The sequence below is a fragment of the Pituophis catenifer genome, unplaced genomic scaffold (genome assembly GCF_029215685.1).
Source record: "Pituophis catenifer annectens isolate HBS135680 unplaced genomic scaffold, rPitCat1.0.hap2 SCAF_11, whole genome shotgun sequence".
Taxonomy (NCBI): Eukaryota; Metazoa; Chordata; class Lepidosauria; order Squamata; family Colubridae; genus Pituophis; species Pituophis catenifer.
This window is the reverse complement of record NW_027256891.1, coordinates 1,570,634-1,594,526: the sequence shown is the minus strand read 5'-3', so window position 1 is coordinate 1,594,526 and position 23,893 is coordinate 1,570,634. Positions and strand designations below refer to the sequence as shown.

Below are 23,893 nucleotides of genomic sequence, written 5' to 3'. Positions count from 1 at the left end.
AGGGAATGGGGGAGAAACTCCCAGCCAGATGGAGCAGATGACAAATTGGACTGCAGAAGAAGAAAGGATGATGGAGTTGGCCAAGCTCTTGCCCAACCATCTCTTCACTCAGTTTCCTGGTTTTGTGGCCAGGAAAGCCAGCACCACCGTGATGGTTTTGGCCAAGAGAGAAGAAACGGCAACTGAGAAGATAATGCTGAAGACCGTTTGTCGGAGAAGGCAGGTGGCTTTCCTTGGTTGACCAATGAAGAGAGAAGGAGACAAGAAGCAAAGCAGGAGGGAGACCAGGAGGATGTAGGAGAGGTCCCGGTTGTTGGCTTTGACAAGGGGAGTTTCTAGGTACTTAATGAAGGTGATTAAAACAAGGCCTGTGGTTAGGAGGAAGAGTAGGGCAAAAGAAACCAGGATGATGCCCAGATGTTCTTCATAAGACAGGAAGGTTATCACTTTGGGGATACATTGGACTCTGTCCTCATTTGAATATTTATCATCCGGGCACTTGGTGCATTTTTCCATATCTGAGAAAACCAAAAAACAATATTTCTTTAACATTCTGTTACATTTCAAGAAATAGCTTTTTCAGACAACAGCAGAAAACAAGAAGATTTTCCAAGATGCATTTCTTAACAATTCCACAGAAAAAAGTTAAAAAGAATATCATTTTAAAATATCTATATAGGTAAAGTCTATGGTATTAAGCAGTGGTGGGACTTGAAAGATTTCCTGTGTAATATGCTGAACCTTCATAAAAGCCTGCACTATTAGAGGAAAATAATGACTCCGTTAACCTTTCCACGTAAACTTCCTGAGCCCTGACAGACGGCACTCCTGAACACAGACTGTTTGGTCTTAGTGGTTAAGGCATCAGGCTAGAAAGGGAGTTCAAGTCCTCCCTGAGCCATGAAAGCCAGCAGGGTCACTTTGAGCCGGTCACTTTCTCTCAGCCCAACCCATCTTACAGGGTCGTTGTGGGGAAAATAGGAAGGTGTGCTGGATATGTTTGCCACCATGAGTTATTTGTAAGCATAATAAAGGCAGGATATAAATAAAGTAAGTACATAAATAAAAAATGAATATTGGACCAAGACGATGCCTATCTTTTGAAATCCAGCCGTCTGGCCAAGTCCTGCAAGTAATCTAGAATGGCTACTAGAATCACTGTTACTATATGTGCAATGAGCTAGACTCAGGACTATCCACAGCACCTCACTGAGGACCAGTGATTCCTCAGTGATTCTGAAGGGGAGGCCCATGTAGAACACATCGCAACAATCCTTCCAGGAGGTGCACCTAAAACGATCCCTCAAGTTTCAAAAAACTCTGACGTTTCTTGAAAAGTCAAGAGGGCAGGAATCTGCCATTCCTCCTATCACTTCTCAGCCCCCACTTCAAGGTCCTTTTTCTACTCATCCCTTTAGATAAGAAACTGTGCATTTTGAAAATAAGCAAGAAAATCTTCAATGTATCTTTTAACATTTTTATTTCTATTAAAATGCTGTGGATGGATCCAGTTCCACAAGGCCTTCCGTTTTCCTCCAGTGTCACCCACCTTCCTGAGTGGAGAAGGTCCCCTCCGGACAAGGAACGCAGTCATAGCAGCAAACTGGCTCTCCTTCTCGGGCCCTCTTGACAAATCCAGGATGACAATTTTCCACACATTTGGACTGAGGCAGGGACTGAGCAGAAAAACAAGGAATGGCAAAGGAAATGTGTTAGGACTCTCCATCCATGGAAAATGGGGTAGAAATGGACATTAGCCAAGTAGCCTCTGGGCTTCCCTGAGGTAAGCAATTAAAAAGATGGGAACTTCAAAGACCTTCATAATTGGATAGAGCTGCTTGAGGAGTTGCCTAGAGGCTTGGAGAAGGAACTTTGATGGTTTGAAGGTGTTTAAATAGACTGCACACAGGTCTGGCTAGAACTAAAGGCCACATGTTAAAATGGGGGTCCCTCCCTGAGGACAAGGACATTTACTGCAAATGTGGCACCATTCAAACAACGCCCCATCTTTTAGAGGGGCCCCTGGGACCGCTGCTCAGAAATATCCTTGCCATCCACACGGCCTGGCACTGGGCTAGAAGTATAAAAAACCTATTAAAGTTTTTAATCTTTTTAAATTTGAATTTACAATTTCCCCCTTTTCGAGTTCCTGCATTTCTGACACAAGACGAGATGAGACGGGACATAGGGAAAGATGAAATCACCACTACTGCAAAATATGAAATCTCTAATTTGTGCTGAAAGATTACAAAAGATATAACTACCAACACTTCTTTTTTTACTTAATAAAGTCTGGAGGAAGGGAATTGAGGAAAGATTGAAGCCTTAAGTGACAACCGGTGGGTTCCTCCTCATGGCTGTATCAATATCCATTCCTCCATTCTTCATACTGTATATGTGATTTTTAAGGATGATAAACTATTCAATTTAAATTTTAGAATAACATGTATTCCAAGGATTTCATTACATTTTTATTCTATTTTTTTAATGTTATACAACTGTTATGAAGAAAGAAACCCTTGACCAGTAGGATCTGCAAAGGTTTCTTCTGGACTAAATAAAAGATTACAAACCTGCCCCCCCTCCCTTTGAATATAGTCCAAAACAGTCTCAGTTTAAATAAAAAGGCAAAATTCCTTAGAAATTAGAGTTGTCACTTTTAAAGGAGATGTTCCTTGTTTATTTATATATTTATTTCTTCAATTCATACAGCTGTCATGGATGAAATGAGATTAAAAGTGACTGTCTAGTTTCTAGAACTGGAGGGAGGTGAGGTCATGAGAACGTGTCCCTTAAACAGGGCTGGTCAGGAAACTTTTGCAGCATGTAGAAGAACTACAATTAGGTGAATCCATGGAAAGACAGTCTCACTTTCATTGTTACTTAAATTTGGAGCCTCCTTTTCGCCCAGAGAGCTCATGGTAGATAACTATCAAGTCACAGGTTTAGTACGTCCTGTGCATTCAACGTCCTGAATATCACTGTCCAAAACTAAGGTGGCTGTTTTTGGGAAGAGGCAGATATAATTGGAGCCTGTATAGGGAATGTGTACATCAGGTGAAGTCCTGTCTACACACAGGATTTGTTTCTAGAGCAAGAGGTTTCTGGCTCTCCCATTTGAAGAGGAGTTCTTTAAGGGCTGCAGCCAGTGGTGGGATTCAGCCAGTTCGCATCACTTCGGGAGAACCGGCTGTTAACTTTCTGAGCAGTTTGGCAAACTGGTTGTTGGAAGAAATCATTAGGGCAGAGAACCGGTTGTTAAATTACTTGAATCCCACCACTGGCTGTAGCCTGTGCCAACACCATAAGGCAGCTCCCCAACCACAGGTGTCCAGTTTCTCTAATTCCTTTCATAAAAATATCCAACATCAAAATAACCCCAGTGATTTGGGACAAGGAACAAAGCAGGCTGAGGCTATCAGCAGCCTCTGTCACCAGGTCTAGGGAGGTACCGGATGGCAGAGGGGACAGAAAACGTCCTGATCTGTTGTCTAAGATTCTTCACTTTGCATCCTATGTGGCCTTGTACAGAGAAATGGGCAGCATATAAATTAAACAAGCAAGAAGGCAAGCAAACAAACAAAAATGTTGGACTCTGCTGAATCAGCTGAAAAGACTGTTCCACATTATAGCATTTTAAGAACACCTTGGCCAAGAGCCCTGAAGCCTCCCAAGCAGTCTAAGAAACTGCAAGGGTTCAACTCGCCACATTGAATTCACCCACCGTGGGTCCTAAAGAAAACCACCAATATTTTCCCCACCTTGTTGAGCAGCTTTAGCTGTGAAAGAGCGTCTTGTTTGATAACCAGTCTCTCTCTTTCAAAATTTCCCAGTTGCTCTGGGATGAAATCCATGTGGGGGAAAACCAAGATGCTCATGATGTTCAGATCTGCTGCTATGTCTCCATTTTGGTCCCAATACAGTTTCCTCTTGGAAATGTTGCCAAACTCATTCTTCTCCAAAAAGGGATTTAGCTAGAATAGAAATGGGTAGGTGGGTTTTTATCCCGTAGGGTCTTTCCACATTTGACTCTTTCTTCTCTAACTTGCAAATATTGTGAGTGGAGAACTAAAGGGTGGCCACTCTCTTCCAAAGTGAAAATGGCTCAAAAAATGTGTCAATCACACATTGAAAAAAATATATTTGCAAAACATAATTGAACAAATGTGCCTATTAAATGGAACATTTAGGAATAGATCACAAATATTTTTTTAAAAAAAGAAAGAAATTATTCATTAACTTCTTTTAAAAAACAGGTGACATACTAGGCATACTAGATGGTATAGAATAGAATAGAATTTTTTTATTGGCCAAGTGTGATTGGACACACAAGGAATTTGTCTTGCTACATATGCTCTCAGTGTACATAAAAAAAAGATATGATCGTCAAGAATCATAAGGTACAACACTTAATGATACTCATGAGGAACAAATAAGCAATCAAATCCTATCAGAAAACAGTCCATATAAATCTTAAGGATACAAGCAACAAAGTTACAGTCATACAATCATAAGTGGGAGGAGATGAGTGATAGGAATGATGAGAAGTTTAATAGTAATGCAGACTTAGTAACTAGTTTGACAGTGTTGAGGGAATTATTTGTTTAGCAGAGTGATGGCGTCTGGGAAAAAACTGTTCTTGTGCCTAGTTGTACTGGTGTGCAGGGCTCTATAGCATCCTTTTGAGGGTAGGAGTTGAAACAGTTTATGTCCAGGATGTGATGGGTCTGTAAATATTTTCAACCCCTCTTTTTGACTCATGCAGTATATACAGTAGGTCCTCAATGGAAGGCAGGTTGGTAGTAATTGTTTTTTTTTTTTCTGCAGTTCTAATTATCCTCTGAAGTCTGTGTCTGTCTTGTTGGGTTGCAGAACCAATCCAGCAGGTTTTGACAGGTTCTGGACAACCAGTAGCAGAAATTTTGAGTAGTTTGGAGAACCAGCAAATACCACCTCTGGCTGGCCCCGCCCCCATCTATTCTCTGCCTCCCAAGTCCCAGCTGATCAGGAGTAAATGGGGATTTTGCAGTAATCTTCCTCTGCCATGCCCACCAAGCCACGCCCACAGAACCGGTAGTAAAACAATTTGAATCCCACCACTGATACTAGGGCAATCTCTTATCTGGAGAAGGGAGGATGCAGCCTTCTTCCAATAACTGAAAAATGTTACACACAAGCGTAACATCTATTTATTGTTACTCCAGAATATCAGACATGGAAACATGAACTCAGTTCCAAGACAGGAAATTAAGTAAAGCAGAGAAATTTATTTATTTATTTATTTATTTAACTTCTATACCGCCCTTCTCCCGAAGGACTCAGGGCGGTGTACAGCCATATTAAAACAAACATATACTCACAAACTTTAAAAAACAATTTAAAATAAATATATAAATTTGGCCCTTATGTTAAAAGCTAACAAACACCCAATTTAAAATTCCTTTTCTAAGCCAGCCCGGCCTGTTGGAACAAAAGAGTCTTAAGGGCACGGCCCTTAAATTCATTCCAGAGGGCTGATGCCCCCACAGAGAAAGCTCTCCCTCTGGGTGTCGCCAGTCGACATTGTTTGGCCGACGGCACCCTGAGGAGTCCCTCTCTGTGGGAGCGTATTGGCCGTGGGAGGCTATCAGTGGCAGAAGGCGATCTCGTATATACCCAGGTCCTAAGCCATGGAGCACCACCTTTAAATTCAGTTTCCCCTTCGCTATTTGTCTTTGCTAGGCATAAGAACCAAAAGCAGGAATTGTTCAATGTTCTTAAAGTTTCCTACAGGCTTCCTATTAGCTTGATCTAATAATGGTCAACCCAAATTGATGCTAGATAAGAGTCAATGGAATTCACGGGGGGTTGGCCTTGGGACTCTTGTGGGGACCTAAGGACTCAACACTGATGATGCATGTAACCCCACTCTTGGGCTTAGCTTCATCATCTGCTCCAGTCTGAATGCAAAGACCGAGCAATCTTCAGACAGAGATGCTTTAACTGGGATTCCTGCAGAGAGGAGGGATTGGGCTAGATGGTCTCAGGGTCTCCTTCAATGTTTTAAATGTAAAATCTTGTGATCCTAATTCCAAACCATGTATACATTTTTTTAAAAAATGTATACACGGTTTTAAAATTGGCTGTTTAATACACAAGGAAATCTATCCTGGGGCCCTTTCTTTGGAACGTTATCCCGCGAGTGATTAAATTGGCTAAAATCCTTGTCCTTTTGTACCCCAAAAAGGTTCAGAAAGTTCCTCACCAACACTCTAACTGTGTTTGATGGATCCTTCTTGGTACCACTTACCTGCCACGGCTGCAGCCTCCGGATCCCCAGCCTCCCTTTGACCCCCTTGCTTCTGCCCCTTGATCTGGAGGAATAGGCAGCATTCAAGGCCTGGGCCAGAGTCTGAACGACACTGTTAATTCTGTCCCAGGCTCTCTTCATGATACTGTACAAAGGGTTGGAATCTGGAATCTGCATCCTGTTGCTTTTCTCCTGGGTCTCCAGTGGGGCTTCCTGGGTGCATCTTCTGCGGCCTTTGACAGAAAAGAAGTTATTTGAAAGAGAACAGCGGAAATAATGATCTTGAAATGGGTGTTTGAAAAGGAAACTGGGTTCAAAGGTATCATCCTGAGGCCTTTTTTCCCTCTGAAAATCAAACATCCAAATACTATGGAGGTATTTATGAAGTCTGTGCCTTCTCTTTATCATAGTACCCAAGGCTGAGAGGATCCAGACTTTCCCCTCAATGGGTTCTGGCAAACGCATAAGTGTTAAATGGAAAGGAAGGATTCTGTCCCAAATGGAAACATATTCTATAAAGTGAACAAAGACGTTGACTTGTCTCCAGTTAGAGAGGCCATCCCTGAGGGCTGCTGTATATCCAGTTGTTGAGAATCGTTGTGATATAACAACACAAATTCCATTCCTGACAAGCATAGGAGGGAAAGTCCTCATGAAATCCTCTCCCTTTTCTGTGTCTGAAGCAAAGAGGCCAATCAGGGTCCATCTGAAATGGAGGAGCAGTTGGACAATTGCTGGGTACTGGATCCCTTCTTTGGGGAGCATCCGATGGAAAAAGGGGAATTTCTTTTTATCACTTAGAGCCTCTGAAGGAATTCCATCACTGATCTGAAAAAGCAGTGAAGATGTGTTATTTCTTCTGTCTCTGGTCCTCTGCAAATAAAAGTCTGTTCATTATAAGAAACATGGTTAAAACTTCAATATTTAACTATTGTATCCAGTTGCTGAAATCTTGCTCAAATAATTTCAATACTTGGCAATTTGGAAGGTCTGTTTGTAGCTGCTCATCCATTTCAATGTTCCAAACTTACTGAGGATGGCTACATCTTCCTCCGCTTTGATATCCTGTGTGTATCCTTTGTGCAGCAACCTTTCTAGCTTTTTCTCTCTGTTTGCAAGAGTCAGGGAAACCACAGCTTCTAATATAATTTGTCAGATGTGTAATCAAAGTGGTCTTTAATTGAAATTCAGTCCCAATTCAGCTCTAAGGGCAGAAGCTGAAATCCTTTTATCCAAGATACTACTAAGCTGCTGTGATTGGGTTTGTTCTAGAATAGAAAAGTATAGAATAGAATTCTTTATTGGCCAAGTGTGATTGGACACACACAAGGAATTTGTTTCTGGTGCATGAATGAACAGAAGAAACAAAGACTAGCAAAAAAGTCAAAGATAATAATAATAAAAAGTTTCTTTCAACATATAAATAACAAGAAAAAGGGAAACAGTCGGTCCACTAAAGAGAGAAGATGGCAAGGAAGTAACAGGCAGTAGAGAGAAAGCAGAGATATAACCCAACCTACCAAAAGCATAACTGTAACAGTAAACAGACTAGAAATAAAAATTAAAAATAAGCAAGAAAATGGTCAGAGAACATCTTTCTGATCTTAATGAATATATATCACTGGGACCTGATGGATTACACCCCAGAATTCAGAAGGATGTGGCAGATGTTATCTCAGAACCATTGTATCATATCTTTCAAAAATATTTGAGCACCGGGGAACTACTAGAGGTTTGGAAAAGGGCTGATGTAAGTTCCATCTTCCAAAAAGGGAAAGGGAAAAAAAAAAAAAAAAACAGGCCCAGGAAACTACAGATCAATCAGCCTAACATCAATACCTGGGAAAATACTGGAAAAAATAATCAAAAACAGATCTGTGAACTTCTAGAAACAAAGTTATAACTGGTAGCCAGCATGGGAGTGCTTCATCACCGGAGGTTTCTAAGAAGAGACTGGACAGCCATTTGTCTGAAATGGTTGAGGGTCTCCTGCTTGAGCTGGACTACAAGACCTCCAAAGTCCTTTCCAGCTCTATTCTGATTGATTGATGCATAAGCTCTCGGTGTACAAACAAGCAATAAGTGATTATCACAATCATAATCATAACATCCAGGGCATAAGACAGTGTTGTGGGAATTAGTTGTTTAGCAGAGTGATATCATGGGGGTGGGGTGGGGGGTGGGATGTCTTTGTGCCTGGTTGTTTTGGCATGCAAAACAAACAGTTTCTGTCCAGGATATGAGGGGTCTGTGGATATTTTCATAGCCCTCTTTCTGGCTCGTGCAGTCTACAGGTCCTCAGTGGAAGGCAGGTTGGTTGCAATTACCGGTACTTCTTCTGCAGTCCTAATTGTCTGTTGAAGTCCGTGTCTGTCTTGTTGGGTTGCAGTGCCAAACCAGACAGTTATGGTGGTGCAAATGACAGGTTTACCTCTACTAGTGATTTATTTTTAACTACCAAATTTCAGTTTGACATTAGCCCTTGCAGATAACCTTGGCAATACAGACTTTAATATATAGGGCTAAGGAAGCTGGATAGCTATAGTTGGTGGTTTGTTTGTTCTTTTATTTTTTTAATTTAAGAAGCAAATTAACCTAGGACTCTGTTCTAAATGAACTTCATTGATGAAGAAGAAGTGTTAATTTTCTCTATTGGCTAGCAAGGGAAGAGCCCTCTATAGCCATGATGTCATTTTCCAAAGAGTATAACTTTTGACTTTGATTTATTAATAATCAGAGAATTATTGTGATGGTAGGAACCAATTCTTTTCAACAAAATATTCAACCCAACTTTAGACTATAATAATGATAAAATATAGTCAGCATAAAAATATGCTTCTTAGGCATCCTAATTTTAGGATCCTTCATTAATCCTGAGAAGTCTAAATGACTGAATCGTGACTGAATAACATTGGTTCATGGATGTGCTCTTATCTTACCGCTTCACAAGTAGAAGTGCAGTAGAAGCCCTCAAAGCAATGCGGATGGTACCACGATGCATATGTCTGTTTTGATCCTTCCCTGTCCTGCTGTCAATCCCAATCCTCAGCCATGACACCTACAATAGCCCTGGTGAAAAGCAGCTCAAGTTCCATAGAGAAGAAATAGTTGGATCTATCACTCACCCATCACCATCCCACTCAGTCTGCCAGGTAAAAAAGCACATACACACAAACCTGAGGGACTTTGTAGGTGCCTCCTAATCTTGATATCTGGATGGAGATGTCCCTGTCAGCTGCATCTAGAAGAGCCAGAAGGTTCTCCTTCCTCCCACAGCCGTAGTTGGGGACATTGGCTTCTCCAGTGGAGAGAATGGCCAGCAAGGCATCTGAAGTGCCAAGTGTGCTCAAATAGTTGTCATGGATGTTGTAGCCCAATGTGAAATTGTGCAGGAGATATGGATTTTTGTTGATCAGTTCAAAGGCAAAAATATAAAGTAGCATTAAAAAAGTCTGAAGAGAGATTTTACTGTAAATAAATGTTCCTGTTATTATCAGCATCATGAACAGGAAAAAAAACAAAATACTTTCCCCCCCTATTTAATCTCTTTTGTCTCCACAAACTGACCGACTCTTAAGCCAATGCTGATCCAAAACCAGAGGCAAATTATAGCCACCCATTACTGTGTAACTTTAACGAATATTGAGAAGGAATGGAGTTAGTCCTCCACCAGGGTTAAAAATCACAAATAGTACTTATAAGTACTATAAGAAGATAAGTACTATAAGAAAATAAGAAGCACTTATTTTTATCTGCTGACTAAACAGGATTCAAAACAATTCAAACATTAAAGTAGAACCATCATAAAGGGAAGAGGATGTTTGATAACTGACAAAAATTTAGCAATTCTAAAAAAAAGTCATTTGTTGCTATAAGGATCAGGATTTCTATATCAATGAGTGATTATAAAAATATGGAACCGGACTGAGAAAGGGCAACTAGAAGTACTTCAATCACTACTTTCAACAAAGGTTAATATTCAAGTGATGAACCCAAGTTTGGATGGGGAGAGGAAAATAATCTGTAGTTGTTAGTGTTTTTATTCTGTCCCATCTTTATATTTCAGTTACTTCTATAGAATAAGATAAAAGGGAATGGAAATCCAAATGATTCAGGAAATTAAACAGGTCTTGCAATAGAGGAGTAAGTGGAATAAGAAGAAAAGAAGGAGAGTGTTAGAACTGCAACTGGAGGGAAAGCAACTCCATCACCCTGAATGACTTACAAGTCAAAGTGAAGAGAAGGAGCCATGTTGAAGGGCGATGTTGTATGCAATATTTTTGTTAAACTCATGATTATATTAATGAGATGGTCTCCTGGTCTGTAATAGTTCCATGGATTGTTTCCATCCTGGGGCTCCAAACTCAGCAGGCATTTCCTTCTAAACTTCCCAGAGACCGGATGGGACATCAGCAGCAACAGAAGCAGAAGCAGGAGGTTCATAATTCATGGGGTGAATCAATCCGCTTTCCTTCCCTAAATATGAACAAGATTTAGAAGGGTTCAAAGTATGGAAGGGCCAGTGGCTTTCCTGATCCAGACAGAGACAAACTGAGCTTCGCCCAGAAAGGAGCAAAAGGTACATTCAAGAGCACAGACCCTGCCTGTCCCAAAACCTGTCTCACACATAGTGTGAACTGAGGCATTTATCCTTTTCTGATGCAAGATCTCTTCCATGTTGCTTCAGTCTGATGTTTACATAAAAGGCAGTCGAAGTAGCATAACGAAGTCTCGGATGGTCATAATTACAGTGAGGAGCAACTTCTGTGAACTCTTCATTGGGAGGCCAAAGGAGCAGTGGTGCTGGCAGAGTTACACCTCTTGGAAAGGGGGAGGAGGGCAGGAGGGAAGTGAACCTTCTCTTGGATGGGGGAGGAGGGGGGGTCAAGTGTCAACCCCCCATTTTTTGCCTGCTTCCATGCAAGGTGACAAGAGCTCCGGGATCACCGCAGAGCTTTTAATGCAACTGCAGATTTGATCTCCTAACACCCCCCCCCCCCAGTGATCTGAAAGGACCCCCAGCTTTCTTTACCCCCACCCCCCGTCACTCTTCTGGTCTTTCTCCGACCCGGCACTCCTGGGGCGGTGGTCCTTCTGCCTGGCAGCTGCTGTCTGAGAAGCCAGGGAGGGGGCAGCTGAGGGACTCTGCCCCCCCGAGGCCAGAAGAACTGGCTTTCTGCTTCTGCCTTTCTCGATGGCTGTTGGGCTGAGGCCCGATGGCTCCTGCACCCACCCACCCCAATCTTCTGCTTATTGGGAAGTTGCATGGGGGGGGGGGTTGATGGAGAAAGTTCAGCCCTTCTTCATTCCACCAATTACAGATGGCAACATGTGGAGAAGGTGAGGAACCATCTGCCTCTGGGAGAGAGAAAACAAACCCCCTTTGTATAGAGTGGGGCCAAGCTTCCTTTTGTTCGGGTTCAGGTGGGCCCAATTCCTCCCCATCCAGAACTTCACTGCCTCCAGTCACCTGGGAAGGTCAGGACTAGCCTCACCTGACTGACCAGAGTCCCCCATGGCTCCTTTTGAATACCAGCAGTAGATGAAGCCATTGGGTGAGTGAATTTGGCAGGATCATGTGACCCCGATTTCACAGGAACAGGGAGGTATCAAAAAGCAGGAAGACCCCAATCCCCTATTCACCCCACACTGTCCTCCATTCCCAGCCAGAGAAGGGGGATCAGGGGTGAAATCTAGCAGGTTTTGACAGGTTCTGGAGAACCGGTAGCAGAAATTTTGAGTAGTTTGGAGAACCAGCAAATACCACCTCTGGCTGGTCCCAGAGTGGGGTGGAGAAAGGAGATTTTGCAATATCCTTCCCCTGCCACGCCCATGACCACAGAATCAGTAGTAAAAAAATTTGAATTTCACCAGTGTGGGGGGGATGCCTCTAGTTCCTCTCCTTCCAATATCGGCATCTGGGGAGATCACTTGGTGCCCCTTTTCCAGAGCAGTCTGACTCCCGCCACTGAGAAAAAGGCCCCACCGTGGATTCAGCAGCCCCCTCCCCTCCCCCCATTATTTACAGAATTGTGCCATGTTCAGAGGTGTTTGTGATTTGATGAGACGATTAAAAGAAAGACAGGAATTGTGAGGAGTTGAGAAAATGAGGGGGGCAGTTGATTGGCAGCGGAGCGTGGCGTGTCCTCCGTGGGTGGGAGGTCGAAGGGGCGACTGCAGCCAAGGGCTGAGCCCTACTGCTCCTAGTCCTACCCTAAACATGATAGCAAATTGGGTTCTAATCCCATTTTAGGCAAGAAAGTCAGGTGGGTTTCTTTGGGCTGCTCACCAGGAGATTGTGAGTTCCAGTCCTGCCTTAGTACTTTCTGATTCAGGGTGTGAAATTTGAGGGTTTTTTTCTCAGATTAATGTCATGGCTGAGTGTCCAATAATTTCATTTATTGGATTTAAATCCAATAAATGAAATGAAATGAACAGAAACAGTAAATCCTTTTTTTCAATTTAATCCTCTTTGTCTCCACCAGCTGACTGAGTCTTAAGCCAATAGTGATCTAGAACCAGAGGCAAATGATAGTCATCCATCACTCTGTAATTTTCATGAATGTTGAGAAGATGGGATGGAGATAATCCTCCACCATGATTACGAATCATAAATACACCATTATTTGAAGAAGTCCTTATTTTTATCTGCCCACTAAACAGAATTCAAAAATAATTCAGTCTTATATTAGAACCAACATAAAAGAAAGGTTTTTTAATAAGTGACAAAAAATTGGCAATTCTGAAAATAAGTCATTTGTTTCTATAAAGTTCAGGAATTGTTTTATCAATGAGAGGTTATGAAACATTGAACTGGGATAGGCAGGGGCAACTACAACTGTTTTTTATCAGAACTTTAAACAAAAGTTAGTATACAAGTCAGGTTTGGATGGAGAGAGGAAAATAATTTGGAGTTTTTACAACTTTTATCCTGCTCCATCTTTGGATTTCAGTTACTTCCATGAAATAAGACAAAAGAGAGAAGCTTTGGAAATCCAGACAATTCCTTCAATATAGGAGGAAGTGAAATAAGAGGAAAAGAAAAAGAGTGTTAGAACTGCAAACGCAGGGAATGCAACTCCGTCCTGTTGAATGACTTACAAGTCAAACTGACTAGAAGGAGCCATGTTGAAAAGCAAGGTTGTAGGCAATAATGCCGTTGCAGAGATTATTATAGCAATGAGATGGTCTCCTCGGCTGTAATAGCTCCAGGGTCTTTCTCCATCCTGGTGTTCAAAATTCAGCAGGCATTTCATTCCAAGCTTCCCAGAAATTGACTGGGACATCGGCAGCATCAGAACCAGAAGCAGCAGATCCATAATTCATGGGGTGAATCCTTTCTAAACATGAACAAGATTTAGAAGAATTCAAAGCACTCTCACAAGATGGAAATGAGAGAGAAAAAACTGAGCTTTGCCTGAAAAAGAGATAAAGGTACATTCAAGAGCACCCACTCTGCCTGTCCCAAAACTTCTATAAATAGAGCGTGACCTGACGCATTTATCCTTTTCTGATCCAAGATCTTTTGCATATGGCTTCAATCTGATGTCTGCATCAAAGGCAGTCACTGGAGAAGTAGCCTAAGATCTGAAAGGCACAGATCATCATTATTAATTACAGTGATAAGCAACTTCTCCTCTTGGGATCCTGAACTTCTTCTGGGCTCCATGTACAGAGGAGAGGCTGGAGAAAAGCCTGTTAGTGAAAAATTACAGATACCCCTGGGGGTTCAGTTCTCTGTTCTACAATGAAGTAGGGTGTCAGCATTCTGATGCTGCCATAAAAAAATGAGGCTTGACTTTTCACCTACTTATTTTCTCTGTAGATAATATTCCCTAGGAGATGGGATGGGAGGGGGGAACATTCCTGTGGGGTGAAGTCAGAAGCTGGGGAGACTGACTTGGAAGATGGCCAATGAGAAGATGAGAATTGGGGAATGGAAAGGGAAGGGTTTGGGGGTCAGAGGGTTAGTATCGGCTACGACAAAGTTGGGGCCAGATCTGTCGTACTCAATAAATGGAATATTTCAGCAAAGATTAATTGTTTGGGAGTGCAATTTATTTGAGATGACATTGAAACCTGACATAGGGGTCCTAGAGGGCCAGGAGCACCAGAGGGGCTGCAGGAGGCCCACATCCCTTCCTGGCAATGGCAGGGAGGGAGGGGTGCTGGAAGAGAAGAAGGTGAGGGAAGTCTCACGCCCAATATGGTCTGGGCAACTCAGGTGTTGTCCGAAAGCTCTCCTCTGACAGAGAAGCCCTCCTTGTGTATGGCTGGGTTGGAAAGGGCCTCTGACATGACAGCGGTGGTGGTGCTCCAACATGAGCTCTAGGTACTTGAGGGTTCAGATGGATCTACTGGGGTTCAGGGGGTAGGGGAGGTCAGCCTGGGCCACAGCTGCAATTTTCCTCATGGGGCCTCCTTCCTTCTGCCCTGGGAATAGGGTTGCCAAATAGTGAGGGTCCCCTGGCCTTGCAGGGCAGGTGAGGGGAGCTGCCCCAAGGGGCCCAGGGCAGAGATCCTGGAATGGGGTGGGGGGAGTCCCAGGCTGCGTCTGTTGTCAGAACCCAAGGTTGTGGTTAGCTTGCATGGGACCCGGGGATGGGTGTTGTTCACCTAGGTGTCAGGGGTCGTGTGAAGCCCACTTGGTCACTGTCAAATTCAGGGAAAGAAGAAACTCCCAGTCAGGCTGACACAGATGGGAACTTGAATTCCACAGCAAGAAAGGATGACTGAATTGGCCAGGCTATTTCCCAGCCACCTCTTCAGATGGTTTCCTGGTGTTGTGGCCAGCAACACCATGATTGTTTAGCCTCTCTTTAGAAATCTCCAGGTATGATGAACTCATAACCTTCACAGAGAGACCATTCCATGCTTGCACAGGTCTTCATATCCTGAAGGAAACGGACAGACTGATCTTTCATCTTGGAGAAATCTGGAAAACTGGGGTCATGCCAGGTTATTCAAGAAGGGCAGAGCTCATTGCTAGACCAGCCATCAGAAACTGCTTGTCAACCCTGACCACAGCCATCTTGGAGATTCAGTGTTGCCACACTGGAGCTGAGGGTTAGGGAGGGGGGATTAGAGATGGCTGAGGTTGTGTAGCCAAAATAAAATACTTTCTCTTGGGAACCAAGGACATTCTCAAACATGGCCCGATGAAGGAGGAATGATGTCACTGGGCAACCAGATAGCACATTGATTGGACCATGTGACTGATCATTTGGGGCTGAGGGAAAACTTTTACTTTTATTTAGGTGAAAACTGCAGGAAATTTCAGAGTTAATTTTCATCAGCTCTGTGCCAATATGATATATCCAATAAAGCTATTCTTTGAGGAATCCATCTGCCTCAGAGTTTTCTTGTTATGGGTCTATTTCTCCACCCACCGACCCCCACGTCATCAGAACGCTTCTGCGCATGCACGCGCAGCCCCGTTGCGAACCGGTAGTAAAGGTAAGTAGAACCAGGGGTGAAATGCTCCCAGTTTGGACCAGATCGCCTGATCCAGTAGCGATGGAGGTGGGTGGTTCAGAGAACCGGTAGCAAAAATCCCTTCACACACACATACCCCATTGCCCAGCTGAGCCGGGCAATCATCAGAGACTTTTTTTTTATTTTTAAAAGGATTTTTTTCTACAACCTCTTTGGCCAAAAAAATGGTTTTGAATTTTTTTTTAAAAAACCTCTGATGATCGCGCAGCTCAGCTGGGATCATCAGAGGCTTTTAAAACATATTTTTCTACAGCCTCTTTGTTATGAAAACAAAAAGTGAAACATTCCAGCATATTAACAACTGGCTTTGTTTTGTGGAAAGGAAACAGAAATTTAAGGTTAAATGCCTAGTGACTGATAATGGTACAGAATTTACCAACCAAAGGTTGGAAAAGTTTTTGCAGGATGCAGGGATCCAGCATAAACGGTCTGCTCCGTACAGACCACAACACAATTCGTATATCGAGAGAAGAGGTCAAACATTATAAGCCATGACTAGAACTATGTTGACAGATTCTGGTTTGCCTGAAAATTTAAGGGGTGAGGCTGTTATGTGTGCTAACCATGTGTTAAACAACATGGTTCATTCCTCTACGGGTGAAATACCATTCACCTTATGGCATGGGAGGAAACCAAATCTTAGTTATTTACACACATTTGTAGCCCCAGCTTGGGTACATATTCCATCTAGTTTAAGGAGAAAGGATCAACAGAGAGCCAGAAAAATGTTTTTTGTTGGCCATGAATCAAATCATAGGTCTTTTAGATTTTGGGCACAGTGAACTACTAGTGTTTACTGTAGTGCAAGTTCAGAAAAGTTCCTAAAAGCCAAGAAGTTCCCACCCTTACTCAGCCCCTTCTTGGACCTGGATGAATGCTTGGGATTTAGTGCTCTTGTCACAGTCAACGATGCGGCTGCTTTCAAACAGGATCCCTTCAATTCTCTCCCAGGGGAGAATCTCAAGGTCCTCTTTCTCTGAATATCACCCAGCCCTTCACAGACAGGACAAACTTGGAATAGGAGTAGGAAAATGCTTTAGGTATAAATTGTAGAATGGAAAATTAAAGGGCCTGAATATCATTAGATGTTGCTCTTTTATTTCTCTGGATGATGAAAGGAAAAAAAAATAACACTGGGAATTTCTTAAAGGTGGACACATAAATAACAACAACCCCAAATTGAAATCCTGGAGAACTGTTGTGATCAACACTTTCTGTACAAAGGATTTTACCAGAATATCCAGAAGGAACCATATAATAGTAATGGATATTTGCTTCCCCAACTGAGAACAGGTAAACATTTCAGGTGAATCTGCCATTTCAATGGTTTTCATGGAGATTATCAAACAACCTGTTTGGAGTTTGGTTCCCACAGCATCTATTTTATCTCTTTCCTATTCGTTCTCTCACACACATACACATTTAGCTCTGTCAGTAGGAATAATTACTCAAATGATTTCTTAGATGCCATATTCACTGGCAGTTGCTGAAAAGCAAATTCCTCTGAATGACTATTATGGAGTTCTCTTTAGCAAGATTTATTGGGATGAAAGGGAAGGGAGTTACAAGAATTTCAGTCATTCAACCATTTCCCATTTGGAAATATCTTAGATATGATTTTCTTTGATTCCTGCATACTATCTAAGTGGAAATAAATTATATTTCAAATTAAAGTAAATATTGCAATTATTTAAATGTCATAATAGTCTTATATCTCATGTTTTTATATTTACTCTGGCAGTAAGCTGCTCCTTTGTGTTCAGGTCTGGCCTCAGAAGGATAATATAGCACTTGGGAATGAAGATGCAGATCAGCAGACCAGCACTGGAGGCCAAGATGGAGAAGACCTGCACAGCCACCATGTATTTCCCTTTGGTGCTCAGGTAGGTGGGCACAAAAGTCACCCAGACACTGCAGAAGACCAGCATGCTGAAGGTGATCAGCTTGGCTTCGTTGAAGGCCCCAGGCAGATTCCTGGCCAGGAAAGCCACCATGAAGCAGATGGCAGCCAGGAAGCCCATGTAGCTGAGGGTGAGGTAGAACATGACAATGGCCCCTTCGTTGCATTGCAGGATTATCTCTCCAGGCTGGGAGTGGAGGTCAGAGTCAGGGAAGGGGGGAGAAAGTCCCAGCCAGGTGGAGCAGATGACAATTTGGACAGCAGAAGAGAAAAGGATGATGGAGTTGGCCAAGCTCTTCCCCAACCATCTCTTTGCTCGGTTTCCTGGTTTTGTGGCCAGGAAGGCCAGCACCACCGTGATGGTTTTGGCCAAGAGAGAAGAAATGGCAACTGAGAAGATGCTGCTGAAAGCTGTTTGTCGGAGAAGACAGGTGGCTTTCTTTGGTTGACCAATGAAGAGAGAAGAAGACAAGAAGCAAAGCAGGAGGGAAACCAGGAGGATGTAGGAGAGGTCCCGATTGTTGGCTTTGACAAGGGGAGTTTCTCGGTATTTAATGAATAATATTAAAATAAGGCCTGTGTTTAGGAAGAAGAGTAGGGTAAAGGAGACCAGGATGATGCCCAGATGTTCTTCATAAGACAGGAAGGTTATCACTTTGGGAATACATTGGACTCTGGCCTCATTTGGATATTTATCATCTGGACACTTGGTGCATTTTCCCGTATCTGAGAACGCAAGAAAACAATATTTGTTTAAAATACTGGGGGTTTTTTACATTTCAAGATGTGTTGCTTAACCATTCCACAGAAAAAACCCCAATAATATAATCTTCTGATACCTTTATAGCTAAGGTATATGAAATTCGTGTATTTCTAGTGCATTTTGAATAAACAAAAATAGAGTTGACCTTCAATGTATGTTTTAATTTGCACTTTCTGTCAAAATGCTGTGGATAAATCCATTTCCACAAGGCCTCCCATTTTTCTCAGTGTCACCCACCTTCCTGAGTGGAGAAGGTCCCCTCCGGACAAGGAACGCAGTCATAGCAGCAAACTGGCTCTCCTTCTCGAGCTCTCTTGACAAACCCAGGATGACAATTTTTCACACATTTGGACTGAGGCAGGGACTGAGCAGAAGAAAAGGAATGCCAAAAGTAAATTCTGGGCTTCACAGAGGTAAATATGAAATCTGTGACTCAGTGGTGAAATCTGAACCGATTTGCTAATGGTTTGCTGGCTGCGTATGTGCTGCACGTTTAAAAAGCTACCGGTTTGGCCAATCTGGTAGTTAGCTGCCGGTTCGGTTGAACTGGTAGTTTAAAAAAGCTATGATCCGACGATCACCTGTGCTGTGCGGTTTAGCTTTCCATGCACAATACGAGCCAAAAGGAGTCTTGGGAAGGTAAGTAGAACAGTGGGGGGGGGGTCAGCTGTGGCACGCAGTTTAGCTTTGCTAGAAAGGAGGGAATCCTGCTTTCTAGCAAAGCTAAACCATTCAGCACAGGTGATCGTCAGATCACAGCTTTTTAAACCACCGGTTCTCCTGAACTGGAGCAAACCTGTAGCATTTCACTCCTGCTGTGACTCCTTCCTAACAGGTGTAGGAGAGGTGATCCTGGCAGGTTCTTTCTTTAGTTCCTCCCTTTTGTTTCTGGCATAACACATTGCAATAAAGGACTTTTCTACTTAATAAAGTCTGGAGGGATGGAATTGAGAAAAGTTTTAAGCATTAAGTGACAGACAATCAGTTCCTCCTCATGGCTGTATTAAAATGCATTCCTCCATTCTTCTATCCATGGTTATGATGTTCTACTCATATTAAATTTTAAATACATTTCTTGTCAAATATTTATTAAATTGTTATTTTATAAGATTTATTTAAGTAGAACAAAATGTGATTAAAAAGGAAAGTTCTGACCAGTAGGATCTGGAAAGGTTTCTTCTGGACTACAGAAAGCCTTGCAAAGCTGCTCCCCTTTGACACTAGTTCAAAACAGTTTCCCCGTTAAGAGACAAAGGAAAACTCCTCATAAATTATAGCTGATGATGTTTCCGAGTTTGGGTAATGAAACACCTGGAAGAAAACAAGCAAGCTCAGAGAGCACCAAGGAGCCCTCGTGTCAACCCTGAGCTACCAATATTCTCCTTTATTAAGAGTAAAGGTTTCTGCATAGTTTCCAGAACTGTAGTGAGATTGAGGGGAGATCATGAGAAGGTGTCCCTGAAAAAGGTTAAGTCACAAATCTTTGGCTGCAACAGATGGGACATAAGTGTGAGTCCTGGGTCAGAAGGAGATATTTCTAAGGCCCATCCAGTTATCCAAGAAAAAGTCCTTTGTGTTGAAGAACTGCAATTAGGAGACTCCAACTGGCATGGAAAGACAGACCCACATTTCATATTAGTTAAATTGGGAGAGTCCTTTTCACCCAGAGGGACTGAAGGTGGCTAACACTCAAGATAAAGAAGGCCATTCAAGGGATTTTCAGATGAAGAGCCCTCTTAACAGCCAAAGGCTGTTCTAAGTAGCATTTCCTGTCACAATCTCTCTCATTACTTCTGATATCAGGAAGGGCTTTTCTTTGAATCAAAGTTGTGTTTCAGTGTTTCAGGTTTCTGGGTCAAGGGATTTTCTCACTGGCCATTTTATGTGAATTGAAAGGCTTGGACCTCCTTCCAATTGCTCCCCCCAGTTGAGTGAAAGACAGATATGGCTAACTTTGACCAGGTCTGGACTACTTAAAACTATCACAGACCATGGACCTGCCCTTTCAGGGAACCATTTCCCAATGGCCTTTTCCTAAGCAGGACAAGACGAAGCTTCTCTCCCAATGGAACCCCCAGGAGCTCCATCCAGTCATGATCCTATTTCATCTCCTTCAGTCCAAACCTCAATTCAGGGTCTGTTCAATAGAATTCCCTTCTGCTTTGCTGCTTGAGGATAAGGAACAAGCAAACCTGAGGTTCTTAACAACACAACCTCCAGCACTTGAGGGTTTCTCATCCCAGGTTGGACATGGCTGAATCAGCCAAAAACAGTCTTCAGTATTACAGCAGCTGAAGAACAGCTTGGTCAATAGTACTGAAGCCTCCCAAGTGGTCTATAGAAAGAAAACTATAAGATTTCTACTCCCCATCTTCAATTCTCAGTGAAGGTCATTGACTCTGGAAACTGGGCTTAGTCCAGATGAAATGGGTCCTAAATCTTTGGAAAAAAGAGGAAAGACACCAAAATTTCTCCCACCTTGTTGAGCAACTTTAGCCATGGAAGAGCTCCTTGGAGGATAGTAATTCTCTGTCTTTCCAAAGACCCCATTCGCTGTCGGATGGGATCTTTCTTGGGGACAAACAAGGAGCTCATGAGTGCCAGATCTGCTGTTAGATCTCCATTTTGATCCAAGTACAGTTTCTTCTCGGAAATATTCCAAAACTGATTCTTCTGCAGGAAAGGATGGAACTAGAAGGGGAGCATCCAAGAATTTTAAAATCTGAAAGCTTTTTTAAAAATCCCATTTAGCCTTTACATATTTGAATCTTTTTTCTATAGTTGACTAAATCAAATCAAATTAAATCAAATCAAATCAAATCAAACCTTTATTGTCAATGTTCAACATGTGTACAATGAAATTGAATGAGCCCCCCAAAAAAAACACAAAATACATCTCAATAACTCAATAGATGAAAGAAATAGAAACCCTAAACCCAAATAAGTAATAACTAACACACATTCCCATATACCTATATGAATAGAATAGAATGCTTTATTGGCCAAGTGAGATTGGACACACAAGGAGTTTGTCTTGGTGCAGATGCTCTCAGTGTACATAAAAGAAAAGATACATTCATCACGAATCATAAGGTACAACTCTTAGTAATAGTCATAGGGTACAAATAAGCAATCAGAAAACAATATCAATATCAATAGTAAGGATACAAGCAACAAAGTTACAGTCATACAGTCATAAGTGGGAGGAGATGGGTGATGGGAACAATGAGAAGATTAATAGTAGGACTTCCGGTTGGTGAATCCCAGCGAAATGGTGCTGTGACAGCGATCGCTGCTTGCAGTGCCACTTTTTTGTTGCGTTTTGGGGTCCCTTCGAGGCGTGGGAGCTTGGAGAGCTCCGCGGACGATAGCGGGGTGTCAGCAGGCAGAGCGGTGAGGAGCAAGCACTCTCTGCTGGACCGACTACCGCTGTCAAACTAACGCGGCGCGTCTGCTTTAAATGGCAGACTTGAAGCTGTGATAGCCAACAAAAGACAGGAAGCAAGAAGATTTCGGTGAAGTTGGTGCCTATGATCATTCGTACTACTCTCCCTTAAACACGCTCGGAGTGAGTTCAATTGGATTGTGCTGGCTGCGTCTGATAAGAAGGATCCTGGAAGGAATTGGCGGCGATTGTGAGGTTGGAGGAGATTGGTGGGAGATGAAATCGCAGACGTGCTGGTGAGACTGAGGATACTTTTAGAAAGGGAGACGGAGCCTTCAGTGGATTGGATTGATACTTTGTTTCGAGCAAACAAACTTTGGAAAGTTAAGAGTGTGGAATAGACTAATTGAATAAAGGAACTGGATTTTGGAAGTGCGGTAGCTGTCAGGACTAACAATAAGATTGTCTCGAGCTGAGAGACTGAGGAGCACTTGGGGAAGATAACGTGGCTGATGAAATCTGAATGACAATGCAAAGGGAGAGTGATTGAACTTAAGAGCAACGCGAAGCAGATCATACAGCAAAGCGTGCCTGCTGCATCATTGTAAAAGAATTTTTTTATATTTTTTGGTTGCTTTTCCCTTCTGCTCTTTTATGACTGAGAGAAGTTATTGAGCAATTAATCAACTAATCAATTAGTTAATCAACGAGTTGGGCAAATAACAACAAGAAAAAAACATTAGAAAATTTATATATCTATAAGTATATATCTATATTAATATTATATATATTACATATTCCATTTTAGATAATCTAAATTAATTGTGAACTTATTTAAAATTTATTAAGTACTTTTTAGATTTTTTATTAAGGAATTTATATACGCTATAATCTTTTATATTCTATAATTGGATTTTTCCCTTTCCTCTCCTCCTTTCTTCTTTCAATTATTGATTCTTAATTTTGATTAGCTTTTTATAACTTAAAATATTGAATATTGAGATTGCATAATTAATTATTTATATGTGTACTTAGATTGCTCAAGATATATTAGAAAGTCATCAGTGCTTAAGTGTTAAATAAGAGTAGGTAAAGATAATTTGCTTAAGTAGTGGTAGCAGGTGAGAGGGTTATCTTAGTTCAAATTAGTTTAACTATTAATTGATCAATAAGTGACTTATTACAAGATAGGTTTGTGCAATAGATAAAAATTTGAATTATTGATTTATTGTATTACTAAACAATATTGAATAGTGGAACGGAAGGGAACGATTTAATATAAATTCATTTGATAGAGGCAGTTAAATATTGGTGGATGACAATTTGGAAAAACATTGAAAATATAACAAGAAAACAGAAAAAGGTATTAAAAGAGATGATGAACTTCTCATCCACGGTGACAAAAACAGGAAAGAAAACATCCTCAAATCCCACGATCACAACGACATCACCTGCTACACAGAAATTGACTGAAGGTTTCTCTAAAATGGAGAAATCAGGAATGCTACCCACAATGCAAGCAATGCAATCAACATTGACAGCAATACAGGACACGATGATTATGTTACAAGAAAAAATGTCTAGTAATCATACTGAATTGAAGACAGATATTAGGGCATTAGATCAAAAAATGATTGGTATACAGGAATCGATACAAACTAATACACAGAAGATTAAAAAGATGGAAGTTAAAATGGAACAACAGGAAAAAAATTTAGATACGGTTGACCAAAAACTGATGGAACAGAACAGGGAATTGGCAGACTCAATTACCCAATTGGAAATGGATCGAGCCTCCTTCTATCCCCGTTTCCAAAACATTGCGGAAGATAAGGAAGAAGATCTGTGCCAGGTGATGGCAGAATTAATTGCTGGGGTGTTGCAACAAGATAAATTGGATATTATAAAGGAAATTGACGAGGCATACAGGGTCCAGACAAATTATGCACGAAGAAATAAATTGCCGAGGGAGGTGCATATAAGATTCGCAAGGAAGAAGGTAAAGGATATCCTCTATAGTATGGCAAGAGATGAGCCAATCATGTATAAGGGAAAGGAGGT

General features: G+C 41.9%; 1 protein-coding gene across 1 annotated transcript in view; it reads right to left on the bottom strand.

Annotated features, from left to right (window-relative positions):
* Nucleotides 1-5,837: 5,837 nt before the first annotated feature.
* LOC139322834 (vomeronasal type-2 receptor 26-like) overlaps nucleotides 5,838-23,893 on the bottom strand; it is a 30,892-nt gene continuing 12,836 nt past the window's right edge. The window contains exons 2-8 of the mRNA XM_070952083.1: nucleotides 20,926-21,138; nucleotides 18,685-18,811; nucleotides 17,518-18,410; nucleotides 13,781-13,869; nucleotides 7,321-7,397; nucleotides 6,290-6,522; nucleotides 5,838-5,939 (exon numbers count right to left, since the gene is read on the bottom strand). Of these exons, the coding sequence (XP_070808184.1) occupies nucleotides 5,838-5,939; nucleotides 6,290-6,522; nucleotides 7,321-7,397; nucleotides 13,781-13,869; nucleotides 17,518-18,410; nucleotides 18,685-18,811; nucleotides 20,926-21,138 (1,734 nt within the window). The remainder of the gene's footprint in view (nucleotides 5,940-6,289; nucleotides 6,523-7,320; nucleotides 7,398-13,780; nucleotides 13,870-17,517; nucleotides 18,411-18,684; nucleotides 18,812-20,925; nucleotides 21,139-23,893) is intronic.